Raw genomic sequence first — 24,295 nt, forward strand, 5'->3', positions numbered from 1 at the left:
ATTGAAATTCCAAAACTTAGTTTTCGGAGTTCTAGCTTTTTGAAAATTGAAATAAAACAGCGAATATGCGATACAATAATAGTTTATTTATAATATAATAATAATATTCTTAAAAATACACTTCAAATAATACATAAAAATCATTACAAAATTATCTCTGGAACTGCAACGGGCAGATCCTAAGTCCCAACACATCTTTGCCGACCTCCGCAACCCCGCAAACTGCACAGAGCTTTCCTTTATGCTCTGGTAGGAAACTTGCATTGCATAGAGAACATTTCTCTTCAGGTTTTCCTCTGTATATAGGCTTATAACTGATTCCACATATATTAAAGGGGTTATGCTCGTCATATAGTAATTGATGTTCGTCCGTAGGTGTTTTTTCACACGCTTGAAGGATTTTTCTAGCTTGCTGAGCAACTTCTGGTCTCGGGCCAAGTTCTAGAAGTCTTCTGGCGAAGGAGGCGGCGGTTCTGTAGTTCTTGAGCTTGAAGAACATGTTTAAAGCAGTTCGGAGGGTCAGTATTTGGTGTACGGGTTGCAGCTTGCAGTGCGTGAAGTAGGCGGCCATTTCGCACGTGCGTTTCTGTTCGTCGAGGGTGTTCTTCGGCATTGCTGGGGGACAAAAATCACATTTATTATACTGGCTGACTCGCTCGTAATCCTTTCTTAGTGAAAATCTACGTTCTAAGTTTGTAAACCCAGCTGTAATTGGTCGATATGTCAGTCAGTCAGTCGGTTTCGGTTACGGTCATATAGCACACAGATTCAAACCATATTAATTGTGACCAAACAATAATAATGAATTGTGAAATAAAACCATAAGTGAAATAAGACATTTTTATAATGCATATTTGACGAATATAATAAATGCGAACGTATGTCTGACTGTTTGTCACTTTTAACAGCACAACCGCTAAACTGATCTTGAGATTTGTCACAGAGATAGCTTCCATCCCTGAGATGGACATAGGCTACTTTTTAGCCCGAAAAAGCAAGAGATTTTCAAAGAATTTTTAAAAATCCTAAATCTACTAATTAAAAAAGACCTGGGCGCGTTTGGAACCCTCATAGCTTTAGTTTTAATCTTACGTAATTATTTATCGCCATTACTTCATTATCTTACAAATTCAACAATATGACAACCAAAAAGTGTACATTTTACAAATGTTTTGACTTTGAATTTGAACGAACAATGACTTTTTGTCATGTTGATTTGATATCGCTAGAAAAATAATTGGGACCAATAAAAAAACATGAAATAGACTTTAGGAAGCATATTTTTCAAATTGAGTTAATAACCCTACCTTTTCTAGCAGTTTCCATCTGCAACCCCAGCAAGTACTCCTTGCAAATGGCCAGCAGTTGTTGCGCCTCAGACAACTCCTGTTTAGAGTCCACTTGCAGCAGGGGTACCAATCTCACCACCCGCTGCAATTTTTCGATAGCCTCCGTGAATTTGCCACTCGTTGTCAGTTGGTAGCACTGTTGCAGTTGAGTCACTAGGTCGTTTAGTTTTGCCGCTGTAAAAAAAGAAATAAGGGAAGTGAAAACTGGGCCACTGGGAGAAAACTACTGGGCTCGTTGCCGTTTCCATATTCAATGCTAGATGGCGCTGATCGGAATTCTATGACGCTAACGAAGTAACGCGCAGAGTATTACTTTTTTCCTTTACTCTCGTTTAGTTGGAAATGGCCTAGATTTTATAAAATGTCACTCAGTCAAAACGGGTGGTAGACCTTTCCCACTAGCCTCCAACCAGGTTAGGTGCATGTTATGTATGAAAACAACGAGATTCCGATACTGACTGGTTTATTAATAAATTAGACATACCCAGTGACAGTTGACACACATTATAAGTTCCATGACTACCTACATATTTCATACATATCATTGTCCTCCTCTAATAGAAGACTATAATAGACAGGTAGGTATTATAGATAATCTCTTAAATAGTTCAACAGGTAGGTAGGTACATTAGTCAAATAGAACTTAGAAACAATATAAGAACTAACACACACAAATAAGTTAATATAAGAAGATCTAATACAATCGCAACAAATAGGTAGGTACTTATCTAGTATTATAATTAATTTTGAGGCATTTTATTAATACTGTTTTATCTTTTTAACACATTCTAATGCAGCTGCCCGACGCTGGCGCATGCCCTCTTGTTCTACTTCGATCGAATTAGCATCTTCTTTATTTAAATCGTCAACATGACCGGATATTGAACCTTCTTCAACGTTAACCGAACTGTCTTTCGAATTTTCGTTCTCCGATAAATCACGAGCGTTTGGGTTTGGGGAATCGTCCGACGTCGGAGACACTAAGGCCAAAGAATGACGAGACTTGCGTTTGTCTGTTAGTATTTGATCTATGTGGCGCTTCTGTACCCGACCGTCCCTAGCTTTAACCACATACGTCACCGGACTCTTTCGTTCTAGTACTTCACCCTCCGCCCATTTAGCACTATTCTTAGCGTAATCGCGTATCCACACGGCGTCGCCGGGCTGCGCCTCGCGCAGCGTGTGCGGCGGCGCGGCGCGGCGCTCGGCCGCCTGCTGCGCGGCGCTCACCCGCTCGGCGGCGTCGGGCCGCAGCAGGTCGAGGCGCCCGCGCAGGCGCCGCCCGAACATGGCCACCGCCGGCTCGCGACCAGTGGTGCTGTGCTCTGTGTTGCGATACGTGAAAAGAAATCTACTGAGCGCCGTTATATCGTCTACATTTTCGATTAATGCTTTCTTTAGAACCCGTTTTATAGTACGAACGGCGTTTTCGGCAGCACCGTTGCTGGACGGGTGATATGGAGCTATGCGAGTATGCTTAATACCGTTCCGTTTAAGATACTGCCCGAATTCCTCCGAGTTATAAGGCGGTCCATTGTCACTCTGGACCATTTTCGGGAGTCCAAATTTAGCGAATAGTTGTCTCAAACGACTTATAACGACGGTTGCCGAGATCGATGTTAATTTTTCAACTTCTATCCATTTTGTATGGGCATCTATGATAATTAAGTAATACGCGTTGTTGAACGGCCCTAGGAAATCGAGGTTCAAGCGTGACCATGGCTCCGCGGGCCAGGGCCACGAGTGCAGCGGCGCGGCGGGCGGCGCGGGGCGTTGCGACACGCACGCTGCGCACTGCGCCGACACACGCTCGATGTCTGCGTCCAAACCCTCCCAGTATACATAATTACGTGCGATCTGCTTCATTTTGACGATACCGGGATGCCCATCGTGTATTTCTTTCAAAACTTTCTCTCGCAGTATTTTAGGAATTATCATCCTATAACCCCAAATTAAACAACCTTGATCTATATGTATATTATCCTTTCTATTAAAATAAGGTTTTTCGGACTCTGATATCGCTTTGTTCGGCCAACCGAACATAACGTAACCGTACACTTTACTCAATATTGGGTCCTTCGGGATCTCCGTTTTAATTTCTTTAAAATTAAGCGGAAAATCGTCTCGAATGAAATTAAGATAGCTACCTTTTTCGTTCTCACTCCTGACTCGACTATCGGCCGAGTGCAGGGGAAGCCGAGAGAGTGCGTCGGCCTGACAGTTTTCCATAGATCTTACAAATTCAATTTCAAAATCATACGCACCTAATTTAACCGCGTATCTTTGTAGACGGCTCGCCGCGGTCAAAGGAATACCCCGTTTTTTCCCAAATATGCAACTGAGAGCGCGGTGATCACTACGGAGAATAAAATGCCGCCCGTATAAATATTGGTGGTGCTTCGTCACCCCGAACACAATAGCGAGCGCCTCTTTGTCTATTTGTGAGTAGTTGCACTCCGCGCTCGTGAGCGTCCGCGACGCGCAGCTCACCGGCCGCTCCACGCCGTCCGCGCGCCGCTGCAACAACACCGCTCCCAAGCCGTAAGGACTGCTATCCACCGCTAGTATGAGAGGAAGGCTCGCGTCGTAATGCGCCAGCACCGGAGAGCTACTCAGTACCTTTTTAATTTTATGAAAGGCGTTCGTGCACTTTTTGTCCCAATTCCACTTAACATTTTTCTTAAGAAGAGTATACATGGGTTTTAAAATATCACTCATGTTCGAACAAAACTTTGAGTAAAAATTAACCAGGCCCATAAAGCTTCTTAACTGTGTTACGTTCGTAGGTGGGGGTGCAGCGACTATAGCTTCGATTTTTTTATCATCAGTGTGCAAACCGAATTTATCAATTTTATAGCCTAAGTATGTAACACTGTCTTTAAAAAATTGACATTTAGACCAATTGATTCTTAAACCATTTTCATTCAAACGGTGTAGCACTGCCCTTAAATTTCTTAAATGTGTACCTTTGTCTTTACCCGTAACACAAATATCATCAGCGAACACAGCCGTCGAGAGCAATCCACTCAATGTTTCTTCCATAATCTTTTGGAAGTTCTCCGGAATACATTTAATTCCAAACGGAACGCGCTTATAAACAAAAGTACCTATGTGAGTCGTGATTGCCGTCATCGGCTGTGAGTCTTCTTCTAGAACACATTGCTGAAACGCATTAGATAAATCGAGCTTCGTGTATTGCTCGCCCCCACCTAGTGTGGCGAACAGATCCTCGATCCGTGGCAGCGGGTAGTGGAAGTCTTTAAGACGTGGATTTATGGTGATTTTATAATCGCCACAAATGCGAATCGAACCGTTAGATTTAACAACAGGCACTATGGGTGTCCCATAGTCCGATCTGTCAACTTTGTAAATAACCCCTTCCCGCTGCAAACGTTCGAGCTCGCGCTCCACCGGTTCTCGAAGTGCAAGCGGTAGCTGGCGGGCCTTCACGAACACGGGCGTGTCGTCCTTTAAATGTAAACGCAATCGCGACTTAAAAGTGCCCAGGCCTCCCGCGAACACTTCGGGAAACTCCTTTTTTAAATTAACAGCGATAGACTCGTTACTGGACATGTTATAACATTGAATAACAGTTAATTTTAATTCTTTTATCCATACTCTGCCCATGAGAGGAGGGCCCCCATTTTCAATTATATACAATTTTAATTTTGCCGATGTAGACCCACAAGTTACATCGACTAAAATATAACCGATCGTTTCTATGACGTCACCGATATAAGACTTTAGAATTAAATTCTTGTTTTGTATAGGAAATTTGGAAAAATTCCTATCATAATATTGCTTAGATATGGCTGAAATTTTACTTCCGGTGTCTATTTCAAATTTGTGACTCGCGTTATCGATATTCAAAATCGCATGATAGGGGCCACCGTCTCCACCGCTAATAATATTATTAAAATGTCTATCGTCGTCACTATTAGAATCGGAATTATTAAAATAGATCTGACCTTTCTGTTTCTGTCTCGAACCACCACTCACTACACTCACTTCACTTTTGCCCTTCTGGGGGCATCTGACCTTCAAATGACCTCGGTCCCCACACAGATCACAATTGTAGAACCTATATTTGCATCTTCCTTCTGGATGAGGCCCCTTTGCGCACCGACCGCAGAGGCCTCGGGCCCCCGCACTGCTGCCGGCCCTGGGGCCGCCGCCGCCCGGTGCGCGCTGGCCTCGCGCCGCGCCTACCCGATGCAGGCCGTCGTCGTCCCCGGCGCCGGTCACAGATGCGAGCCCGCTCGTCGCAGCCGTCGCGCACGCCGTCATCGCATGCCGCTCCGCCGCCTCGAGAGCCAACGCCATCTCCACCGCGCGCCGATAGTCAATATTCTTTTCGGCAAAAAGCCGCGAACGCATCTCCTCGCTAAAAAGTCCCGAGACGAACTGATCTCGAAGATTCACTTCGAGTTGTGCTCCGAAATTGCACGTCTTAGCGAGATGTTTCAAGCTTTGTAGGTACCCTTTGACCCCTTCGCCTTGTTGTTGCTTTCTTTGCCGAAATAGATGTCTCTCAGCTATCTCGGATCTCTCGGGTTCCAGGTGATCTTTCACCAACTTCACCAACTCGTCGAAAGTTTTCTCTTCCGGTTGCACAGGTGAACACAAATCACACATTAACGCGTAACACTCTGCGCCGACTAAGGTGACTAACGTGGCAACGTGGAGTTTAGCTTCGATATTATTCAATACAATAAATTGTTTAACTCGACGCACGTACGCGTCCCAATCTTCCGTCCCCGCGTGAAAACTTTCCACTTTACCGAGTGGCATTATTATATTTTAAAGAATTTACTTCAAAATACTAATTGTTTCCACTTCGTCGCCAGTGTTATGTATGAAAACAACGAGATTCCGATACTGACTGGTTTATTAATAAATTAGACATACCCAGTGACAGTTGACACACATTATAAGTTCCATGACTACCTACATATTTCATACATATCAGTGCAAATGCGCGACGAGCGACGACGCTTGAGGCAGAGCACCAAACATGAGGCACGTTTACGAGTAGATGCTCAAGAATATCTCTATATTCGACTCGAAGTTCAATATATCTTACTCACACCTACCGGACTCGTTGCCGCTTCTACTAAACGCTAGATGGCGCTGATCGGAATTCTCTCACGCTAACAAATGACGCGCAGTGTATTATGGTAGTCTTTAAAGTCTATGGAAAATAGCCTAGATTTTACGAAATGTCACTCACTCAAAACGGGCAGTAGATCTTTCCCGCTAGCCTCCTTCCAGTTCCGGTGTAAATGTGCGACGAGCGGCGGCGCTTGAGGCAGCGCGCCGAACATGAGGCGCGCGCTCGAGTACATGCTCAGGAATGTCTCCAAATACGGCTCGAAGTTCACTATGCCAACTTGCTCGTTGAGCAATCTGTGCAATAAGAAATAAATAGAGTAAAACTTCTGATTTAAGAGCAACTCTGATCGTTTTCGGACAGAAGTAACGTTCGTGTTACTTCCGTCACTATTTAAAATGTCCAGCAAACAGAACAGCTGTTTTGAGGCCGCCATGTTTTATTGAGGTGTTTTAAAGTACCAAATAATAATTGGTACCAAGATTAAGGTAATTTTGGTAAAAGGTTTATTTTTTACTGTCAGTCAGTACATGATAAGAGATTATAATAGCATCGTTGTTTTATTCACTGTAGTTAAGTATACCTAAAATGAGATAGCAATAAAACACGTTGGTCGCGATGGAAACAAACCAAAAAAATTATAAAAAATTAATTACCACTAGCTGACGCCCGCGACTTCGTCCGCGTGGATTTAGGTTTTCAGAAATCCCGTGGGAACTCTTTGGTTTTCCGGGATAATAAGTAGCATTCGGAATGGAGATAGATAGCTAATCCAGGATATTATCTATCTCCATCCCGAATTTCAGCCAAATCCGTCCAGTTGTTTTTGCGTGAAGGAGTAACAAACATACACACACACATACAAACTTTCGCCTTTATAATATTAGTGTGATTTCCTATTGAAAATACAAAATTAACATATTTGGAGCAGTTTTATGAATTATTTTCTATCGATAAAGTTCAATTTTGTTTCTATATCTAAAGACTCAAAAATCACATATTCTAACATCAAAGCTATTGCTATAGCTTTCCAAAGCAAAATATTCAATGTGCGGCGTCAAAGGCAAAAAAGTAAATACCTGAAAGCGATCTCAAACTGTCCGGTAGCAACATGGTCGTGAGCGGTCTTGAGTTTAGCGCCCAACGCCAAACTGACTCCTCGAGTTGGGGCTACGAAGTATTCCGACGACTCTTCCGCGCCATCTATGTCCGCTGGATAAAAGAAACTTATTAGTATTGGACCACCTACGACGCGGCATTCACCCCACGGCACCTGTCTACGCCACGTTAGTTGACCTCTAGAGTTAGCTAGGTGTTTTATTTGCAAACACTTTTGCGAACTTTTAAAAAAAGCAGAATCTGGAAACTCTTCACTCTAGAAAAACGTTAAATAAATCTAGTAAGGATGCCCAATCAACACTGAGCTATGCTGCGCTGTGCTGTGTTATGCTCTATCGCTCCTTTTAGATTTTAATGAAGATACAAATACGAAAATCCGCAATAATAACCTTAAAACTTGGGGTCAATTGCCCCGCCTACTACGTCGCGGCACTCACCCCGCGGCACCTATCTACGCAACGTTCGTTGACCTCTAGAGTTAACTAGGTGTTTTAATTGCATACATTTTTGCGAACTTTTAAAAAATGCCGACTTTCGTTTTCACGTTGTTTTATGTTATCTTATCAGTAATCAGCAGTACTATCCCTTGTGTTAATTTTTGTTAGCGTTGGAAAACCCTGTATTTATAACGGATGTCACGATAGTAAACACGACAGCGTAAACGTGTGAAGCTAGCAATGTGCATTTAAAGACACATACTATATTTCCAAAACTATATATGTCATTTTTATTTTTTATATCTTAGAGATCCCTAAGATCTAAAACAAGGAAAACCAGAAAAAAAATCTTGCCAAGTATAGGGTTAAATGCTAAGAAACTTATAGAACTCACCAGGCACGGGTGCTAATTCCTCAGGCAGTTCAAGATCCTCATCACCAACATCCCAGCCTCCGTCATCGCACGCGTCTTCCATCACCTCACACTCACCGTCTTCCTGCAAAATATTATTAAACTCTAAAGGCTCATCCACACTCCTCCAAAAGACCTAAGATTGTGGGAGTTTTTGTAAGAGAACTACAGTACTGTCCAGTAGTGAAATAAAAAAAATTCTCTTCCAAAAAGAATCTCGATATTGAATTATTTGGGAATTTTGAAGCATAATCTTCCCCTGCATTCTTCTTCTCATACCTATGTACCTATTTCTTAGTGAGTATGTTACTTTGTTCTACTTTCTTTTTTTTCTGTTTTTTCTGCTGAAGCAATACCAGCGTGATCTATACACAGTGTAGACTGAAGCTCGCAAATCTCATGTGAATTCCCTGAAAGTGGTCTAAGTTACAGTACAACCAAATTAATAATGCGCATGCAGATCTTCGCTAATTGTCGTATTCCGAATCATTGAATCGTAAGAGCCCTAAACAATGCACTTGCATTTTGCACCTTGTTATAAACAAATAGGAGTCAATATCATGTGTATCATACGACCGTTGCCGAACAGTGACGAAGATTTCTATGCGCATTATTAATTTGGTTGTACTGTACCTTGTTCTCTTGTAAAACGTCGTCATCGTCGCCCCAAGCCCCGCCGGCCTCTAGCGGCTCGTCGCCCGCCACGTCGCCCACTGCACCCACTGCGTTAGAGTCCGCTACTGTACGAGCTCCACCGGCCACTTCGAAGAAACTCCTGATAACAAAAACACCATATTTAAAAATGATCCTGTGTCCAGTGCGTGTACGGAAAAGAAGTAACAGATCCAACGACCACTATGTATCGTCGACCATAAAATCGCTTTAATATTTTCAACAACTCCCAGTATATCAAAATTTAACTGGCTCCAATTTATATAAATGTACTAGACTTTGTCTGCGTCAACTACTTTACCTCCTTAGGAATTGAATTTTTGAAAATCCTTTCTTAGTCTACATTGTAACAGCTATCTGCCACATGCCAAATTTCAACCCGATCCGTCCAGTAGTTTGAACTGTGCGTTGATAGATTACCTTTTACTTTTATACAGATGTAATCAGAACGCAAGCAAAAACAAAGACAGGTGATAGTACTGATTACTGATAAGATACCATAAAAAAATCTACACAAAAATCCTGTATTTTTTCAAAAGTTAATATATCGCAAATAAAACATCTGACTGACGCTAGAGGTCAACGAACGTTCCGTAAATAGGTAACTCGAAGTCAATGCGGCGGCGTAGGTGGGTAATTGACTCGAGTTTTGCACGCTATACAATGCGGGGTTGTAAATAACTAAATTACTAATTGATTGTGAGGATTGTGTTGAGATAGTATAATAATAACGCTAAGTTTTTCTAGGATTTTGGTTACACCCTGTATAATATTTAAATTGGAATAGATGAATTGGAAAACAGATTTTATATACGGGTTAAGTCACTTACTTGGAGACAGCCAGTAAAGGCCAGTTAGGTTGAGCTCTGACCACTGGCAAAGGCGGCCTTAGGAACACTGCATCAGGGTTGGCCGCGGGGATGGGTAGATTAGCTGCTTCCAGTGCCGCTTTAAGCTGTTCTGCCTCTTCTAGCTGCTTGTGATTGACCGCTGTTAGGTATGCCAGGGAAAGCTGGAAAGTAAATGCTGTGTTAGAAAAGTAAAATATTTTTTTACTCGACTGCGGCGAAAAAGGAGGGTTATGTGTTTGATCCGTATGTAATATGTATGTATGTCCATTCCTATGTCCGCTCGTAACTATTTTGATAAATGCTTCATTACCGATTAGATTTGTCTTAATGGCGCGAGTGGTTATAAACTAGCGCCTGGCTATAATCAGACCTAGTGAAAGGTGATGTTGCAGCCTAAGACAGAGCTCGCTTGCCTATAAGATATCTATTCACTCTTGACTTGAAGGTACCCATATTAAAATTGGAGGGTAAAATTAATGCTGGAAGGGTGTTCCATATCCAAGCGGTTCGAATTAGAAATGAAGAGGAATTAGAAATGAAGAGGCAAATCGCTTCAAACGTATTCATGGGATTTCGAATACGTACGGATGCAGAACTTGTCGATGCCTTACGGTACGCGCAGCTACTGGTAAAGTCTAGACAAGCGCGCTCCATCTTAGGCTGCATCATCACTTGCCAGTAGACATGATTGTGTCTAAAAATTAAAAAAAAGTCTACATCTACACTTACCTGTCCAGCATTCTTCAAGAGTCGGATCCTCTCGCTCACATCTCCTAAGAGTAAGGAGCCCTGGAACTGCGAGGAGACATCTTTCCTGATCTCCGCGATCTTCATCATCTTGCGCAGTTTGTCGAGGTTGCCCGTGATAAGGTACAGGAATGACAGCTGGTCGAAGTTTTTGGTTCGCTGGTAACACATCTCCACGATCTAGAACAGGATTATCGCAATATATAAAAGGAAAAGCTGACTGATTGACTGACCGACTGATTTACTGATTGACTGACTGACTGACTGACTGATTTACTGATTGACTGACTGATTGACGGATCTATTAACGCACAGCTCAAACTGGACGGATCGGACTGAAATTTATGCGGATATCTAGATATATGACGTGGATATACCCACTAAATACAGATTTTTGAAAATTCGACCTCTAAGGGGATAAATGAGGATTTGAAATTTGTGTAGCCCACACGAAAGGAGGGCCTTTTCCTCATTTACTTGTAGTGTTCTACATAAAAGCGTTAGGTATATTTTGTACGATGGTACGGAACCATTCATGTGCAAGTCAGATTCACGCTTGACCGTTTTTTTTTTCTTTTTTTTTAAATCAATGCTCACCTGATGGTTTCCGGTAGCCAAAGCGGCTTTAGCCAGCTTGTCCCAGGCGTCCGGTTCGTCGAGGCTTTTGGCGGCTTCCAAGGCTACTTCGATGTTGCCGCACTGGAGAGCGAGGGACAATCTCGTGCGGGCGTCCTTCACGAAATGTAACGCCACTTCGGGGTAACCTGGTAAAGAGGTACAGAAAAGACAAGTTGTAATTTAAACAAGATAAAGTTGAAAACTAATTTTTGGACCCCCCTTTTTTTGATTTAATGTCCGTTAGGTCAATTTTTTTCGTAAAAAATATTGCCTATGTCACATGGACATTTAAAACGAATCAATTGACACCTCATTCATCAAAAGAAAAAGATAAATGTGAAAATTTGAATATATCGCCATACAGGCACCATAGTTTTTTTACCACATACATCTCATCTGTTCGGGCATTTAAAAGTCTGGTGGAACAAAGAAACTCACATACATAATGCATACACTCTGAAAACATAACATTTCCTTTTTTGCGCAGTTGTGTAAGTCAAGGGACATACTTCTGAAACTTATACAGATTCCGTATAACAAAATCACCAAATAAAAAAATAATTCAAAGATTTTCTATTTCGAAAGTAAAACCTTTTAAATTCCCAAGCAAAACTGCCTAACATTGAGTCCAAAATTCGTGATTTCGATCAAAACGATATAATCACAGTAAAATTTCATCCTCTTGTTAAATTTTATTTTGTGCTATTCCACGATCAATATATCCCCTAAATTAGCAAACAAAGATATCTTACCCTTTTCCTGCAGATAAGCAATGATGCTCTGGCCAACAAGTTTTGCTGTTCTCACCATGTGCAGCACTTGGTCGTACTGCCGAGTCACCAACGCCAGCTTGAACCTAAGATAAAAATTAGTCTTTGAATATGAGCATAACGCACGATAGAGAATCAATCGATTTACAGCCGAAATTAATAATGAATCATACCTGAAATCGAAAAAAGCATTCCAAACGTGACTGTATTTTTACCCGACTGCGGCAAAGCCGCAAGGAAGGAAGGGTTATGATTTTAGCAGTCTATGTATGTATGGTTGTATCCAGATTCTGTGTTCCATCATAGCGCCTAAACTACTGGGCCGATTTTGATGAATGCCGTGTCAATTGATTCGTTGTAAAGGCCTAGGTGACATAGGCTATATTTTATACGAAAAAAATCGGTCTGACGTCGACGTCAACAGTCGACTGTTCATCAAAAAAAGTGAGGGTCTCAATTTTTTTTATGACATCTATGTACAAACAGACTAACAATATTAATTATTTTAATTAATTTAACTAAACATTTTATTACGAAATTCATTTTGGCCTCAAAGAAAAAGTTAAACAAAGAATGAATCACACAATTCATGCGTAACAAATACCAACCTGTACTCGGTAGGGTCGATGTTGAGCACTTTAGGCCGAGCTTCGCGGTCAAGACAGACCACTCTCGCCCCAGTTTCGCTGGCGATCACTTTTACTGCGTACACCGGAACGTCCAAAGTGCGGATTATACCGTAGTCACTGTAAAAGAAAGTAAAAGTCAAAGTCAAAATCATTTATTCAAAGTAGGTACAATTGTACTCCTTTTGATGGTCGTAATTGTTAATTTTTGTACGATATAGTGGTGATAATTAATTACGTAACTTAAAACTGAAGCTACGAGTGTTCCAAACGCGCCCAAGTCTGAGAAGAGCCCAAAAATCGAGAAAAGTTCGATTGCATCGCAAAAACCAGACTTATCAGAAGGTATAGTCCACGACTCATTTCTCTTCAACATTATTTTATTCATACGTAAGTATAGCCGTAACAACTAACTACCTATACTTATTTAAGACCTCTTGTCACGACAGTAAAAAAGATCCGAGAAAAGATTAAAATAAGAACCAGAGAATTTCTCGTGTGATGGTACGGAACTATTCATGTGCGAGTCTGACTCATACCTGCCTGTTTTAGGTCATGTTCGCTTACCCATCTTTACATCAGTACTTGATATGATTGACGGTGGTGTACTAGAGACATGTCTGAGTTCCATATGGCGTAGGAAAAACCCCGAAAACCGCGAATTTTTGGTTACATCACAGAAAAATTAAAGATTCATGCCCGATATAATAAATTAATTAATTAATTTACTAAATCACATCTAGATGGCGCTGTCAGTCATTAACTCAACATTAGCTCAACGGTTAAGGAGTGGACTAAAATCCGAAAGGTCAGCGGTTCAATTCAAATCCCACCCGTTGCTCTATTGTCGTACCCACTTCTAGCACAAGCTTTACGCTTAGTTGGAGGGGAAAGGGGAATATTAGTCACGGTTAAGATGATATTCTTTTTTAAAAAAAAAAAATAGTTTGAGATTTTTCGTACGATGGTACAGAACTCTTCGTGCGCCCTTGACCGTTTGTTTTTTTTTTAATTATTTATTAAGGTTATGTTCACTTACCCATCTTTACAGCAGTACTTGATATGATTGGCGGTGGTGTAGATGAACACGGGTTGCGGCGTGGAGTCGTCGAAGGCGCCCGACTTGACTCGCGCACCTTCCGTTATAGAGCACAGCTGCTCCAGTTTCTTCGTGCAAATCGTCACCGAGTGTTTGGATAGTAACGCTACTAGGGACATGTCCGAGTTCCATATGGCGTAGCGGCATTTGGACACTTTTACCTGAGAAAAAAATTACTATATATAGTTCTTGTGTAAAGAGAAATTAAAAATAACCATCTTTCATCATCATTTATATCTTCCAAAAAGAAGGGCCTCAATTCAGCGTGTTTTTTTTTCTATTAATTAAGTAAAATGTGCAGAAAAACCCTAGTCCAAAATGGCTCAAAACCTCAGAAGGCATAACATATGCAGTTGGTGTGGTATCAGAAACGGAGAAGCCAATCGCTTTGTAAATCGTTTTAAGGTTTTTTACAAGGTTTACAAGGTTTTAAGCGATCATTTTTAGATAAACTGATTCAAGCTTCATCGCTTGCATCTAGCATTTGAATGTGACAAATCACAGATTTCTACAAATACAAGTGCGCTAGACCTGCGATTGCCGACCAATTTTTGAAGCAACTTGATTTACGCCATTTTGGCGCTGATAGCAGCAGTGAGCGTCATGTGAGCTAAATGTTACTGATGAGACATCTATCAATAGGACACAAAGAGTCAATTTTAATTCCCGGTACACTCGGTGGGGCGCTCCAAACCGGAAAAATAACTGTCATTTTGTATGGCATACCTTTTCCAGCGTACCTGTATGTTCATTTCAGTGTTTTAAACATATTTACTCAATTCAAAGAATCGACTAAACGATTTCGATCAACTTACACTAGCAATGGTCCGCTTCTGCTGCACGTCCAATAGTTGGACACAGTCGGGTTCGCGCAGCAAAAGCATGCCCGTTCCAGCGTACATTATCTCTTCGCAAGTGGGCGTTGCGATCTTCTTTGACACTTCGTTCTTTAGGTTCTTTATTACGAGCTGTAACAACGTTAGTTAGTTAACTAACTGCTATTCATAAAATATTTATATTTTATACATGAGACTGCTTATCGGTAAGCGCAGTGTGGGATGATCTCCAGCCCGTTGGATCGATGAGCTGAAGAAGGCGGCGGGGAGCGGATGGATGAGGAAGGCGGAGGACCGTGTTTGGTGGCGCGCTCTTGGAAAAGCCTATGTCCAGCAGTGGACGCCAGATTAGTAGCACACACCACTCAAAGTTTTAGCGAAATCCTCTCCAGTGACAAATCTAATTAATTAGTAATTCGATGAGCGAAAAAACGGTAAATAGGAGAGGAAGTCTCGCTTTCTCTTTGGCACACACCTGGTTGTTTCTCTCCAGTGCAGCAAACCGGTTTCTAGCAACCCACACAGCGGAGGCGGCATGTCCGCGCAAGGGCTCAGGCGGAGTGGTCGCAGCTTCAGTGCCATCGCGTGGCGCCGAGTACAGCTCATACGTGTTACTGTCGCCTATACGCCACGTCACTAGCACGCACCATTCCGCGTGGTTTAGCGACATACTGTAGAAATAGGTTTATCTTAAAATTTCCAAAAAATTCAAAAAAATGTGCATGTTTCTGAATTTTTGGGGCTGGTAGTGCAGTAAATTGGCGCCAAGAAAACAGCGAAACAAGTATGAATTAGGTACATCAACTTATAAACTGTATCCCATATTTTTCCAGAAAATTCGCTATATTTCCAAAAACAAAACTTGCTAGAAAATTAATCTCTATAACCAGATTAATAAAAATTACCAAATTATTTACAAACACAGAATGAAAATCCTCATATGTTACCTGTAAGGCTGGTGCCTGCCGCCTCCTTTAATCTGCATGACCGGCGCGTCTCGGTTGGTTGACATATCTAATTTACGCAGTTGCCTACAAAAATAAAATCTGTTTTAACTTTTACTCGAGAAACACTCATTCTGTCCAATACGCGCGAATACCATTTCAACCTGTCGCGTACTATATGAAAGGTATCATATGAAAGGGCTTTAACAGTACATTCTAAAACAGATTTTTACTTATTTTTATGCATAATAGTTTTTGATTTATTGTGCAAGATGTCAGAAAAAATACCCAAGTACGGAACCCTCGGTGCGCGAGTCTTACTCGCACTTGGCTGGTTTTTTTAACCCCCGACCCAAAGAGGGGTGTTATAAGTTTGACGTGTGTATCTGTGTGTCTGTGTATCTGTCTGTGGCATCGTAGCGCCTAAACGAATGAACCAATATTAATTTAGTTTTTTTTGTTGGAAAGGTGGCTTGATTGAGAGTGTTCTTAGCTATAATCCAAAAAAATTGGTTCAGCCGTTTAAAAGTTATCAGCTCTTTTCTAGTTTTCTTGTAGAAAAGAAGGTTAGATAACCGTTAGGTTCATAATATTCAAGTGTCAATTGACAAATGTCAAGCTGTCAAGATGGACGTTGCCTAGATATACACTACCATATTACTGACTCCGACTTAGAAATAGCAAACGTATTTGAGGACTTTTTTCGAAACATTCCAGTTACCACTACCAGTTCCCTTAACTCGTCGCCAGCGGAAGCCTACACTCTTCTAAGGAGCAATGTTTCTGAGTGCAGTGTATTATTTAAATTTGAACACGTTACCCCATATGATATTGTTAAAGTATTCAAATCGCTACAGTACAAAAAAACAGGAGACCTATGGGGAATTTCAGTAAAAGTAATCAGCAATATTATTGATATTGTTGCTCCATATCTTGCTCTAATCTTTAATGAGTCCGTAGATTCAGGATCCTTTCCAGATCTTATGAAATACAGTAAATTAATTCCTCTTTTTAAATCGGGTAGTAAAACTGACCCAAATAATTACAGGCCAATCTCAATTTTACCGACTTTTAGCAAGATATTTGAAAAAATTATGCTCAACCAACTGATCCAGCACTTTAATCTGAATAAATTACTTCATTCGGAGCAGTATGGTTTTACTAAAGGTCGATCAACAATCGATGCGGGCGCAATGCTTTTAAAGCATATATTCGATGCATGGGAGAACTCACAGAATGCTATTGGAATTTTCTGTGATTTGTCTAAAGCATTCGATTGCGTTGCGCATGAGACTCTCTTGGCTAAATTGAACCACTATGGAATCAAAGACTCTGCGCTTAGTCTCATTGCGTCCTACCTCAGTGATCGTATACAAACTGTATGTGTAAATGATGTGAAGTCATCCGGATCAGCCTCACTAATGGGTGTTCCACAAGGCTCTATCTTAGGTCCCTTCATGTTTTTGGTATATATAAACGATTTACCATATTTCGTCCAAAATACTTGCGATATTGTACTATTTGCTGATGATACGTCATTGATTTTTAAAGTCGATAGAAATTATAATAATTTTGACGATGTAAATAGAACCATATCGCAGGTTACTCATTGGTTTACTGTTAATAATTTGCTTTTAAATGCAAAGAAAACTAAGTGTGTCGAATTCGCATTGCCCAATACTAAGACGGCAAATGATTTTAATTTAATGGTAAATAATGATATGTTGAAAGTAGAAGAAACTACCGTGTTCCTGGGGATAACTTTAGATGCAAAGCTTCAATGGAACGCCCATATAACAACACTTGCTGGTAAACTCAGCTCTGCTGCTTACGCTGTTAGAAAGATTCGACAGATAACTGATGTGGAAACTGCAAAAATTGTATATTTTGCCTATTTTCACAGTATTATGTCTTACGGAATCTTGCTATGGGGTAAAGCGGCAGATATTGGAAAAATTTTCGTTTTACAAAAAAGGGCAATACGCGCAATCTATAATTTAAAACCGCGCGATTCCCTACGAGAGAAATTTAAGGAAATAGGTATTCTTACAGTAGCTTCTCAATATATTTACGCTAACATAATTTTTGTACGACAAAACATTCATAGTTACAAAAAAATCGGTGATTTCCACGACCGGCAAACTAGAAACCGTGATAGGCTCGCATATCCTACGCTCCGCCTCAGGAAAGTTGGAAAATCGTTTGTGGGAATGAGTGTAATATTTTATAATAAAATTCCACAATCAATTTTAGACTTGCCTTTACACAAGTTTAAAAAATCTATTAAAAGTATGCTCCTGAAAAAAGCTTATTATACAATCGAAGATTATGTAAATGACAAAAAAGCTTGGATTTGATGCGCTCCAGCAATACACGGCGCTGCAATTGCTTGTATACAGTATGGCATATTATTGTAAATTGTACATTTGAAAAGAGCAACCGCCGAGTTTCTTGCTGGTTCTTCTCGGTAGGAACAGCATTCCGAACCAGTGGTAGATTATTTTGACGATTCAAAAGCACTTGTAAAAGTTTAATTGAATAAAAATAATTTGAGTTTGAGTTTGAGTTTACATAATTATTTATTTGAAAATGATGTTTTGGAAAACTCAGATACTTTAGATCGTAGGCGCGGAATAGTCCAAGAAAATCGGTTCAGCCGTTTGAAAGTTATCAGCTCTTTTCTAGTTACTGTAACCTTCACTGGTCGGGGGTGTTGAAAATTTTTAATTTACACTTGTTGCATGTTGTTTTCATACCTGTCCTTGATGTAAAACAGCATGTTGTTATGCAGCGCATATGCAGGCCTCTCTCGTTGCAACTTGAACAGAATCATGCCAACGTCGTGGCCTGCCGCGAACAGGTTCAGAGTGGGGTGAGCTGCCAGTACCCAGTACCTGGGGAACAGAGAAGTGTTTACATATTATGGTGATTTTGGGTCACAATGATGATGGGCAGTGGCGTGCAGTTCATAGAGACATAAAATCACTGTGTAACCGTCGTTTGTGCACTCATTCGTATACGATTCAATTTCGTGATCCGTGAAAATACAATTCGAAGTGGCCATCATACAAAACGTACATACGCTTTTGCACTCATTCGATTCGTATTTTGACGGATCCGTCACGAATCACGAAAACGAACCGACTACGAGTGAGTGCACAAACGCCCTTATCTAAGTTAAAATAGTTTCGTGCCCATTTTTCGTGATTTTTCACCAAGATATTCAGTAAATAGGTAATCTAACTAAGTAATGCCTACTTTCAAATATGGTGCACGCCACTCATGGTAAGTCAGGTGAAGATTTTGATTGAGCTATTGATGTGGCTGATAACAGTTGATAAAGTTGAAGTGGTATTGGTAAGGTCATATCTAGGTGATAGAGTATGAAAAGAATTTATGCAGCCAAAAATTACAAATCCCTTATTCTAGATGTTATTTTCTTTCTTTCTTCTCTCTGAGCTGGTTTCAGCACTTCCGTCTCTACCTATTGTGCGTGCGTTGCCCCTTCCTGCCGAAGTCTTCTCTCCAGACATCTAAGCTCGCTCTAGAAGCCAAGTATACCGCCCAGGTTGCCAAGGGCTTCATGAAGTGAGGTTGGGAATTCTAGACGCTATATTCAAATGTCTAAAAGTTGATGAGTTGAAGTTGAAGTCATTCACTGGTGGGGCTTTTACAACAAACTCTGGCAACGCTAAAAGTTGATGAGCATTGATTTGATGATAGTGATGATAGTAAAAGTACACACCGGTCATTTTCCCGTCTAAAAGTGTGCAAGCATGTGCGTTTGGTCATGTCCCACACTCGGATGGACCTGTCCTCACTGTTAGACAGAATGAGTTCGTGTCGCGCGTGGAACAAGGCACAGGAGACGTTGTTGTAGTGGCCGCGGCATGTGTCCACTTCCCAGGCCTGTGGAAACATGTTCTTTTAGGTTTTTGTGTCAAAAATCCGACTCGCAACACTCTTAGGGAATTTGTGCCCTACAAATGCCCTATTCATTCGTATTCAGGATTCGTAAAAATTCGTGTTTTTGCGATTCATATTGTGAAAATACAAATTCAAAGATTCGATTTATCATATTCAGCCTCAATAGCTCAACGGTTATAGGAGTGGACTGAAATCCGAAAGGTCGACGGTTCAAACCCCACTATTTGCAATATTGTCGTACTCACTCCTAGCACAAGCTTTACGCTTAGTTGGAGGGGAAAGGGGAATGTTAGTCATAATTCAAATGGCTAATATTCTTTTTTAAGAAAAAAAAAGTATTGATTCAACCTACAATAGAATATTTACGCGTGACATTGTTATCCGACGGACTTTACCTAGTTTTCAAGTGTCTTCTTCCTTCATAAATGAAAAGTTATAGGAGTATAAGAAATGTACCTTGGAATCGTTCATCCTCCACAACTTGACCTGCCGATCGTCAGCAGCGGAGACTATAAGAGGCAGTGTGGGGTGGAAGGACGCCCAGTTGACTCCTCGGTCGTGGCCCTCCAACACATGCTTCACCACCGCATCAGCCTGGGGGAAATGCAGTCACCTTTAACACTTACAGATTATGTTAATGGTTAAATATGGGAATTTTACAACTTGAAAATTGACATCATCCTCATGATGATTCATTACTAAGCACAGGTCCCCTCTTCAAATGAGAAGGGTTTAGGCCCATAGTCAACCACACTGCCCAAGTGCAGATTAGCAGACTTCACACACCTTTGAGAACATTATGGAGAACTCTCAGGTATGCAGGTTTCCTCACGATGTTTTCCTTAACAGTTAAAGCAAGTAATATTTAATTGCTGAAAACTTACATCACTTCAGTAGACATAAAAATAAAATTTGTATACCAGCACAACGATTGGCTTTATATACGAAGAATGTGTACTGTGCGGCAATACGTATCCATAACCATCTACCGTCACACAGTTATGCAATGAGCCTTACTTCTTTTAGATGTTATTTATTTAAATTTTTATTAAACAAAGGTTATTATCATGTTAATGAATTTTTGAATGACAAATTTTAAATAGTGAATGCAATAATTAATAATAATTTGACATGTTAATATAATAATAAGTTGACATTTGTTACATTAAATAAATTCAATAAATTTTGCACGCCATGCTTGGCAGAATATGCGGTTCCACATAATGTTTAAGACCAATGTACTTGTATATTATACCATATTCTAGCAAATAAACACTTCTTATTCTTATTCTTATTCAACTAAGTTAGCCATCTTAACTTAAAATGCTAATGTACAAGTTTAAATTAAAAATTTATAACACCCCCGACAAGTGAAGGTTATAATAACTAGAAAAGCGCTGATAACTTTCAAACGGCTGAACCGATTTTCTTGGATTATAGCTAAGAACATTCTCGATCAAGCGACCTTTCAAACAAAAAAAAAAACTAAATTAAAATCGGTTCATTAGTGTAGGAGCTACGATGCCACAGAGAGATACACAGATACATACGTCAAACTTATAACACCCCTCTTTTTGGGTTGGGCGTTAAAAATTGAAATTTAATGTAACTGTATGCCTCAGTTTTTTTGTTAAAATTGCTTGTTAAACTCATTTGAAATCTTGACATGTCGTCGTAGTCATACATGGCCAAACATAAGTCTCTTGTAAAGACTTCCACACCCCACGGTTTTGCACCGTCGCAATCAAGCAGCTCTCTGCAACTGTGTCATGTCATCTGTCCACTTAGACAGGTTCTTTTCATTTTGTACTGAGTGAATTAATGGACAGATGAAATGAAATTATAAAGATGAATATGTGCAGCAGGCACAAGAAACCCCATGCTAATCAATTTATTGTTAATCATTAATTGTTGAAATTAAAAGATGATTTATTATTATTATTATATTTTATTTTATGGAGCGGAGCTGCACCAGGTGGGCGCGATTTACTTCGCCAATATCGTGTGGGATTGAAGAGATACGAGAACGGTTATGATTTAAATGTCATACTCATAATGTACAAGAATCATGGTGGCAGGTGTCATGTATAACAATAGTACTTGTCAAAAGTACGATTTAGAGCTGTACTTTTGACACGACAGTTGACAAGCTAATATGGCGAGTGAGATCTAAAAATGAACGCACTTATATATACAAGTTTTGACAAATAGCAACATAATTTATCAACAGATTAGTGATTATTATTATTTACTAGCCGATGCCCGCGACTTCGCCCGCTTGAATTTAGGTTTTTGGAAATACCGTGGGAACTCTTTGATTTTCTGGCATAAAAAGTAGCCTATGTGCTAATCCAGCATATTATCTATCTCCATTCTGAATTTCAGCCAAATCCGTCCTGTGGTTTTTGCGTGAAGGAGTAACAAACATACACACACACACACACACACACATACAAACTTTCGCCTTTATAATATTAGTGTGATCTTTATTAGGCTAAGCAACTTTCGCTGATGCACCTATATCATTTATTTACAAAATATTTACATTATTTTGATTAGTCTCAACACTTCATGTTGGGTAGCTTTGATCATGTTGCATGTTATAAGTATGCCAACCACTGAAATAGATATAACATACAAGTGTGCTGGAAAAAATATGCCATACAAAATAGCAATTATTCTTGTGCCAATTTAAAACCCCGCCCACCGAGTGTTAATAAATTAAAATTGACACTTTGTGTCAAAGGTCTTGCTTGCCACTATGTTGACAGATGTCTCATGACTAACATTTAGTTCCGAGTATGGTCACAATATGACACTCTTTACTAATTAATAACTAAAATGGCAAAATTCATGTTTGTTCAAAAACAGTTCAGCAATTGAATATCCAGCATACTTGTATTAATAGATCATAGTGATGCCAATACACATTCAATGATTCAGTATTGTTTTTCATGATTGATTCATGCCTGAAACCACCCCACACCATGGCATCCCTCAAAAATAAATAAAGTAAACATACATTTACCTGTCCAAACAAATCGGTTGCCTGCGGGTTCCTCAAGTGCTCAGCCAACCCTGAGGGTCCCGGTGCCACACTCTTCTTCCTCAGGCCTGAGAAGTCCCACACGCGGACAGACTGGTCCAGTGATGCGGAGACTATGAGGTCCTCAGTTGGGTGGAATTGCGCGCACATCACATAGTGGTTATGGCCAGTTAGTACGCTGATGCATTGCCGGGACTGCCAGTTCCATATTCTTATTGTCTGTAAAAAATATTATCATTTCAATATTTTTTGAAAAAGAGTAATTCTGAGCTGTAGATGATCTCAAGCTACAAGACAAATTGACAGAATATACATTAGATGGTATTTGAACTTGGAACCTTTCGTATTTCAATGTTCCTTAAATACTGTGTTTTTGACCCTATAAACTTTGGGCTATCCTACACAAAACTTTAATATGGGATATACAATACATTGACAGAATCTCTGGTGCTGATGTTCAAATAATTGCTCAACCTCAGGTGAACATACATCCTCATTGTTAAAATAATACTATTGGTTAGTGCTATGACTAGTATACTTTATAAGCTTCTTCTTATACTTTGGGGCTAAGCAGGTTCTTGGATACCTTGTCTCACTTCGATCATCTCCAATCCATTGTGATGCTTTGTTGTCTGATAAATAAATGAATTGAAATTTATAATAGTTAAAATTGTATGCTGTTAGTCAAGTGATTATGTTTTGCAGTAATAAAATATAGGCAAAAAGGCACACAATAGAATCACCTGATCATCAGAGGCGCTCAGGATCCAAGGGTACTCATGGTGGAAGTATGTGGCACGGATGTAGTCCAAATGCCCAAGCAGCGTGAAGAGACATCTCCGCTGCTTGTAATTCCACACCTGTATAATCAATATATTGGCTTTAATTTATAACAATAACGCAATTGAATTGTGTGTAATTTGTTTTTAATACTAATTTTATAAATACAAAAGTGTATCTGTCTCTTAGGTACTTTTAAATTGCTTAAGTTATAAACCAAAATATTTTTAATACCAATACTTTTAAATGGCAAAAAGTTTGGGATAAAGATAATTATTATTCCAGAATATAAGTGGGTTTCCAGGGGATTTCTAAAAACATAAATCTGCAATCGCTGGCATTATTCATAAACCCTAGAATACCCAAATGTTTAAGCTACAAATAGAAAGCAATGTTCTCTATATCAACCCAATTTAAGAGCTCTAACATGTGTTGCAGGAATCACAATAATATACGAAAATTCCAAAATAATTAAGATAGCTTTATTATTCTTTTGGAACACAAAACATGCCTCCATACAATATAGTGCTATGCTTTTTAAAGTCAACACCAACCTTAATTTTATAGTCGTCACCGCCGGAAACAAATAGTGGTTGCTGGATATGGAAGCAGATTCCACGCACTGGTCCATCATGCTCGTCGAATTTCTCCAGCAAAGTACACATACGATAGTCCCAAAGCTGTATTACACCATTGTGAAGACTGGCCAATACCCATGGTCGTTTTGCGTGAAACGATATACCCTTCACCCTGGCTGACTTAGTTTCGAATTTGGTCAGCATTTTTAACAATTTATCTGCACAATATCATGTACTTCCACTATAAAAACACTTTAAAATTCACTTTTGAACAAAATTTTTCGAACACGATCGACATCTCATTTCAAATGTCAAGTAAAATGTCAAACTGACGTGACACGTCCGAATTTGTGATGTGTCGACTGTCGACCATA

The 24,295-nt window shown here is 40.0% G+C and overlaps 1 protein-coding gene across 2 annotated transcripts; it reads right to left on the reverse strand.

Annotated features, from left to right (window-relative positions):
• Window positions 1-66: 66 nt before the first annotated feature.
• On the reverse strand, window positions 67-24,261 carry LOC123877855 (coatomer subunit alpha). Of its 2 annotated transcripts, none has more exons than XM_045924780.1 (21): window positions 23,898-24,261; window positions 23,307-23,423; window positions 22,540-22,782; window positions 19,974-20,111; window positions 19,336-19,499; window positions 18,347-18,484; window positions 15,594-15,677; window positions 15,122-15,317; window positions 14,626-14,778; window positions 13,751-13,971; window positions 12,694-12,831; window positions 12,068-12,171; window positions 11,295-11,461; window positions 10,680-10,877; window positions 9,930-10,111; window positions 9,061-9,202; window positions 8,410-8,512; window positions 7,539-7,671; window positions 6,580-6,755; window positions 1,308-1,523; window positions 67-615 (listed from the first exon to the last, which is right to left on the reverse strand). In XM_045924780.1, exons 1-21 carry the CDS (start codon window positions 24,123-24,125, stop codon window positions 152-154), a joined length of 3,705 nt encoding a protein of 1,234 aa, XP_045780736.1. In that variant the 5' UTR covers window positions 24,126-24,261; the 3' UTR covers window positions 67-151. The 2 variants fall into 2 exon arrangements, with proteins under 2 accessions (XP_045780736.1, XP_045780737.1); XM_045924781.1 differs by having other exon boundaries at window positions 22,546-22,782; window positions 23,898-24,260.
• Window positions 24,262-24,295: the final 34 nt, after the last annotated feature.

Source organism: Maniola jurtina, chromosome 24 (genome assembly GCF_905333055.1).
Source record: "Maniola jurtina chromosome 24, ilManJurt1.1, whole genome shotgun sequence".
Classification (NCBI taxonomy): domain Eukaryota; kingdom Metazoa; phylum Arthropoda; class Insecta; order Lepidoptera; family Nymphalidae; genus Maniola; species Maniola jurtina.

Bases quoted from the DNA above. Each gene is read 5' to 3' on its own strand.
- LOC123877855 (XM_045924780.1), bottom strand. From the start codon at position 24,125: ATGCTGACCAAATTCGAAACTAAGTCAGCCAGGGTGAAGGGTATATCG. The intron at 14,779-15,121 runs GTGTGTGCCAAA...ACGTTGTTACAG, and splicing joins CACTGGAGAGAAACAACCAG to CTCGTAATAAAGAACCTAAA. The intron at 12,832-13,750 runs GTAAGTGAACAT...TTTCTTTTACAG, and splicing joins AAGTACTGCTGTAAAGATGG to TGACTACGGTATAATCCGCA.